Consider the following 6,319-nt stretch of genomic DNA (forward strand, 5'->3'; position numbering starts at 1 on the left):
CGTGACGAAACATTTAAATTTCGCTTTACTCGAATTTGCTTTGCTCTGAGAACCTTTAAAAAGTTTTCTTTTGGGAAAGAAAGTTTCAAGTTTATTTATTTTTATATAGCCCAGATTCACAAACAATGTCTCAGAGGGCTTTACAATCTGCACATGGACGATATCCCTTTGACCTTTGTGCACTGCAAGCAGTGCGACCCTCGCATCGGATAAAGAACAACTCCCCCCAAAACCCTTTTAACAGGGGAAAAAATGGATGGGAGAAACCTCAGGAAGACTGCAGAGGAGGGACCCCTCTTCCAGGAGTGGACAGACGAAGCAGTAGATACCGCATGTACAGATTAACAACACAATAATAATAACAGTAACAATAACAGTAACAATAATTGTATAACAAAGGCATGCCGATCCATCCAGTAGAGCGAGTCACCACCAGCCAATGAAGCACACAGAGGTCACCGATTGCCGAGGATCCACCACTCTGAGGACAGACCAGACAGTGCCTAAGTCATTCAGCTCAAAACAGTTAAAGTCAAGGTTACTCTGGCAAAACCCCAAAACCACAGCAGAACCAAATGAGGCAGAACCAGCACTCCCCTAGTGTATCGTGAAACAGGACCACTGTACAGCTTGTGCTATCGCCAGCCATGGAAGCAGACAGAGGTAGCCGATTGCCAATGATCCACCACACAGAGGCCTGTGAGAGAGAACAGCAGAAGAAGGGAGAGAGACAGAGAGAACAGGGGCGAGAGTGGTGCTAGAGGGACCAGAATAGCAGAGGATTAATGGGAGGCAGGGGCCTAACTAAGAAATCCTATGACTCGTCGGCAGGACTAGGCTAAACCTAAACATTGAGACCGCCATCCCCGATATTACTTATATGTTAGGTCGAACAGATATGTTTTGAGTCTAGATTTACAGATTCAGACTGTCTAATATTTATAGGGAGGTTATTCCACAAGAAAGGGGCACGATAGGAGAAGGCCCTCTGGCCAGCTGACTTCTTTTTAACTCTAGGAACACACAAGAGACCTGTATTCTGAGAGCGGAGAGCCCTAGTCGGAGTGTAAGGTTTAACAAGATCAGACAGATAGGTTGGAGCAAGCCCATTAAGGCTTTTGTATGTTAATAAGAGTACCTTAAAATCGGATCTAACATGAATCGGGAGCCAGTGTAATGCAGCCAAAACTGGGGTGATATGGTCAAATTTCCTAGTTTTAGTTAATATTCTTGCTGCTGTGTTCTGAACCATCTGAAGGCCCCTAGTTCTAGACCGAGGCAACCCTGATAACAGAACATTACAATAGTCAAGTCTAGAGGACACAAAGGCATGAATCAAAATGTCTGCATCAGCCGTGGCTAAAGAGGACCTAATTTTGGAAATATTACGTAGATGAAAGAAGGCGATCTTTGTCACCTCTTTAATATGCTTGTCAAAGGCAAGAGTTGAATCTATTGTTACTCCAAGGTTCTTGACTGTTGAACTATGGGTTATAAGACAGTTATCTACAGATGTTGTTAGGTGTTGACATTGGTTTCTATGTCGCTCAGGGCCAATGATTAACATCTCAGTTTTGTCTGGGTTTAGGAGCAAGAAATTACTGGACATCCAACTATTCACGGAAGAAAGACAGGCCTCTAGTTTAATCAATTCAGATCGATCATCTGCTTTTATGGGCATATAAAGTTGTGTGTCATCCGCATAACAGTGGAAACTTATTCCAAAGCTGCGTATAATTTGACCAAGAGGTGCAACATACAGGGAGAATAATAGAGGAAAGCAAACCTGCTCAAAACAGAGGAGACGTGGATGGAAGCCGGTTCCAGCTGGCTGGGTTACCATGGTAACGCGCGCCATATAAATACCGGTGGGCTCGCGCCACCGCTGCAGTGTTCGTCCTACGGAGGGTGGAGCCGCCTCGGTGGAACTGCTGGTGACGGGAACAGCGTTTATTTTTAAAATTCCTGCACTCGGATCTAATGGATAAACTCTTTGTAAATGCTTTTTAAGGTAAGCGAGACTCTTTTTATGTCGATGTTCTAATCGTGTCTTCCTTTCTATGTTCACCGAATGTAAGCTAGCGGAAAGTCTAGTTACGGTAGCCATGAAAGCTAAATGAAAACGGATTTACAGTGTTTCAATGAGGCGCTCTTGCTGCTTTTACATAACCGCAACACGTTAATCTAATTTAACATGCAGCGTTATTTGATGTTACTTATACGTAGTTTGCTACGTGGACTCGATTGCCTGAAGTTAGCTAAGAGTAGCATTTGTCTCAAGAACTTTTGAACTGTCGAGAATAATATTTGATTTTGGTGGTAATTGATTAGAGGATAATTTTGGTGTATCCACTTCACGCTGAAAATTGTTTTAATGTGGTGATTAGTATTCACGTCTCCGGTCGGACGGTGAAGTGCCTCATGGCGTGAAGGGGTCCAACCGGAACCGGCATCCGCGTAAATGCGTAGCTCCTCATCACTGAATGGTTCGTTTTCGTGACGTACTGAGGACGTCATAAGGCGTGTCTTCTTTATCATTGGCCAAAGTGTTGACTGGGCGTGGCCTCACCGCTGTGGTCAGACGGTGGCCATTTCTTTTTATGGCCTTAACGTGCATTCGAATGTTTATTTTGAAACAATTTTTAAAAAATAATCTAATCTAAAACTTTATGGCGAGTTTTAGGAAGTGTATAGTGCACATTCAGATTTTTCGAGCGTTAAATGCAAAAAAAAGTGAAGTTAATATTTTCTTAGTTTTCTTAAGGACTCGTTTCCTGAAAAAATAAAGTTGTTTAAACGGTCACTTGTTTACTTATGACGTCATGCTTTTGTTTCCAGAAGCCACAGTTTAGAAAAACACGCATTGACTACTCAGACGGCCCTGGCCTTGAGTCCTATTTAAAGGGATTTAACTTCACTGGTGACCCACCTTGGTGTCTCTGCACCTGAACAGCAACTCTACATCGCTTCTTTTATTCTCAAGTAAGTCTCTATTTTTTGCAGACAATGACTTTATTCAAAATTACTCATACTTGTTCAGTGTAAGTTCAAACCATAATCGGGAATAGATGCTGTGTTCTCAAAGCTTCCATCAGCTAAATATTTCCTAATCTTCCTCTTCCAGTTGACAAGTGACCAATCGAGGGAGTTGTTTTGACCATGAAGACTGCAAACCCGACTGATCTTGGATTCTCCATCCTGGAGGAGGGCTTTTCTGCCCGTGATACTGTCGGGCAGAAGATCAATGAGTTATCCATGACGGTAAATTTTTACCTTGATCTGGGAGTTCATATATGGCCACTCTGTGTTGACTGAATGCAGAATGTAATGTAAATGAAGGCAAGCTGTGTGTTTTATCATTTTAGCTACACATGTTAGGTGAGTGACATTTTATCTGTCGTTTAATGAGTCAACTCGGTTACAGGACGACAGAGATGCCTTCTACATCTGTGACTTGGGGGATGTCGTAAAGAAACACGTGCGTTGGATGAAGGCCCTCCCGCGTGTCACTCCTTTCTACGCCGTCAAATGCAACGACAGTCGGGCCGTGGTTGAGACTCTGGCATCACTGGGAACTGGCTTTGATTGTGCAAGCAAGGTGTGTGTTGGACCGTCTGCACAATGCTTGATATCAGACAAAAAACCCCAAAGTTTCTACTGTTTTTTTTCATCTTTTTCTAATATTGCTGGCTAGATAAAATTCTATTCAGAGCCTTCCTGACTCCTTGTCCGCATTGTTCTTTCTAGGTGGAGATTCAGCTCATCCAGTCTCTTGGAGTGGCCCCAGACAGAATCATCTATGCTAATCCTTGCAAGCAAGTTTCTCAGATCAAGTATGCGTCTGCCCACGGAGTACAGACCATGACTTTTGATAGCGAAGTGGAGCTTATGAAAGTGGCCCGCTGTCATGACAATGCCAAGTGAGATATTTATCTGATATAAAAGCTCCATTGGTGTATTGTTATCTGCACACTCTTCATTTTTGTCCTTTTCATTCACTTTGTTTGTATCTTCTACTCAGGCTGGTGCTGCGTATCGCTACAGACGACTCGAAGGCAGTGTGTCGACTGAGCGTGAAGTTTGGGGCACCGCTCAAAGCTTGCCGAGGTCTTTTGGAAAAGGCTAAAGAACTGGGGCTGGATGTGATCGGCGTCAGCTTTCACGTTGGCAGCGGCTGCACCGATCCTGGAACTTTCACTCAGGCTATCGCGGATTCCCGCTGCGTCTTTGATATGGGGGTGAGTTGTGACGGAATTGTTGCAGCACGTGCAGCTGTGATGCTGGTGCCCACCCAGTGGAGTGAAGTTTTGTTCTTTTTGTGACCTCTTAGGAGGAGTTGGGTTTCAGCATGGACCTGCTGGACATCGGAGGTGGTTTCCCAGGTTCTGATAATGCCGTACTCCAGTTTGAAGAGGTCTGTTTCCATTTTTTTTTCTGTTTGTCTGTTGAGGCTTTTTTTAATCTAAGCTGCCGCACTGATAAGTTTTTTTTAAAAATTTTTTTAAATAAATGTTTAGAGACTCTTTGACACTGTCTTCCTCTTTAGATCACTACTGTAATCAATTCAGCTCTGGACAAGTATTTCCCTGCTGACCCTGCTCTAAAGATCATTGCTGAGCCAGGACGCTTTTACGTGGCCTCGGCTTACACGCTGGTTGTTAACATCATTGCCAAGAAGGTTATCGAGGACGAGGAGTCTGCCTCTGATGGTAACAGTCTTGTTGAAGTGTGATTTAGAAATGTAGTTTATTTTGATTATTTTTTCCAGTGCTAAAGAATGTTTCCTTCACAGAGGAAGACGAAGGGACCAATGACAGGACTCTGATGTACTACATCAACGACGGAGTGTACGGATCCTTCAACTGTATACTGTTTGACCACGCTCACTGTTTACCAACACTGCACATGGTACGTGGACTTCACATTAAAATAGTTAATAGTTCTTTAATGGAATAACTAATGGTGATCTATACTCCACCTCCATACTGATAGAAGCCTAAACCAGATGAGGTCATGTACACGTGCAGCATCTGGGGTCCGACCTGCGACGGCCTTGACCGTATTGTTGAGCAGTGCAGCCTGCCCGACCTGCAGGTGGGCGACTGGCTGGTGTTTGAGGACATGGGGGCCTACACCGTGGCAGCTGCTTCCAACTTCAACGGCTTTCAAACGCCTGACATTCACTACGTCATGTCCCGCCCTGCATGGTGAGTAGATCGTAAGAATAGTGGGAATGGGTCCTGGCTATGAGCGTGATCAAGTGACAGTTTGTGTGCATTCTGGACACTAACGTTGTTCTTGTTTTCTTCAGGCAATTCGTGCAGCAGGTTCGTTCCCACGGTATGCCAGCCTTGGCGGAGGAGTCCTACCCATTTGAACTACCAGCCTGCTGTGGCCGAGAAAGCAATTTGGAGATTCCAACTAAACCCTACCATGGCCCCGTCGTTTAAATGCATATGTACGTTACAGCAATGCCCTTTATCATTGAGTTGAATTGTTCTCACTTTTCACTTTCTCTCCCAAGTGTAGATGAAAATTCAAGGCCAGTCTCTTGACAGGAGAATGAGAGGGACGTGTTGCACAAATGTTTGCATTCTGAATGGAAGTTAGGGATCAACCTTTAAATGAACTGAGGCTGAATCACACAGACACTGAGTGTCGGTGTGTTCTTCTGGAAGTGCGACAGGGCAGCTCTGTGCTAAAACGTGTCGCTAGTCTTCCTGCCGTAATCTGGAGATTAGAAAACTGTTTCAGAATGTTTTGCAGAACTACAGTAGGGAAGGGAGAGAAATAGTACTTTTCAATCTGAATCACAAAACTACCTCAGTGACTAGTTCCTGTTCTAGTAGAATTGGCAGAATTTGAGACTATGTCAGAAGGTCGAGATTAAGTTACCAGTAATATTCCTGCAATGTTATCAAATATTTTTTGGCTTGCATCCATTTTAGGCAATAACCAGTGGCTTGTTATATGTGTTTGTTACTGAGCTGTCCCCCTCAAAGCCCTATTAACAGCTGAAGTTGCATCCCGAGCTAATAAATTAAACACAGGGACTCAAGATGTAGCCGGCACCTCTCTTCTCCTTAATTTATCTGATTTTGTTTGTAACCTGTTCAAGTCAATAAATATATTTGTGATTTAAAAGGCCATGATTAACCACACATTGGAAAATTGACATGAAAGACAGGAATGCAAATTTATTTTGGGTTCCAATGATTTTTTTTTTTAAATTTTGTATTTTTTTTAATAAAACGGGCTAAATGCCAAATTCTTTGTGTGTGGTTTTATTATCCATTATGTATGAGCCACCACAGCTGCC

The 6,319-nt window shown here is 43.4% G+C and overlaps 1 protein-coding gene across 1 annotated transcript; it reads left to right on the top strand.

The window, feature by feature from the left end:
* The first annotated feature begins 1,854 nt into the window (after nt 1-1,854).
* Nucleotides 1,855-6,209, top strand: odc1 (ornithine decarboxylase 1). Its single transcript, XM_068338271.1, has 11 exons — nt 1,855-2,011; nt 2,839-2,982; nt 3,125-3,261; nt 3,425-3,598; nt 3,748-3,920; nt 4,022-4,238; nt 4,331-4,414; nt 4,547-4,709; nt 4,793-4,908; nt 4,993-5,207; nt 5,312-6,209. Exons 3-11 carry the CDS (start codon nt 3,160-3,162, stop codon nt 5,448-5,450), a joined length of 1,383 nt encoding a protein of 460 aa, XP_068194372.1. The 5' UTR covers nt 1,855-2,011; nt 2,839-2,982; nt 3,125-3,159; the 3' UTR covers nt 5,451-6,209.
* Nucleotides 6,210-6,319: the final 110 nt, after the last annotated feature.

This window comes from Antennarius striatus, chromosome 17 (assembly GCF_040054535.1).
Source record: "Antennarius striatus isolate MH-2024 chromosome 17, ASM4005453v1, whole genome shotgun sequence".
Taxonomy (NCBI): Eukaryota; Metazoa; Chordata; class Actinopteri; order Lophiiformes; family Antennariidae; genus Antennarius; species Antennarius striatus.

Excerpts from the sequence above, each read along its gene's own strand:
- odc1 (XM_068338271.1), top strand. The coding sequence starts at position 3,160 with ATGAAGACTGCAAACCCGACTGATCTTGGATTCTCCATCCTGGAGGAG. Across the intron at positions 3,262-3,424 it reads TCAATGAGTTATCCATGACG|GACGACAGAGATGCCTTCTA; the intron begins GTAAATTTTTAC and ends ACTCGGTTACAG. Across the intron at positions 3,921-4,021 it reads CGCTGTCATGACAATGCCAA|GCTGGTGCTGCGTATCGCTA; the intron begins GTGAGATATTTA and ends TCTTCTACTCAG.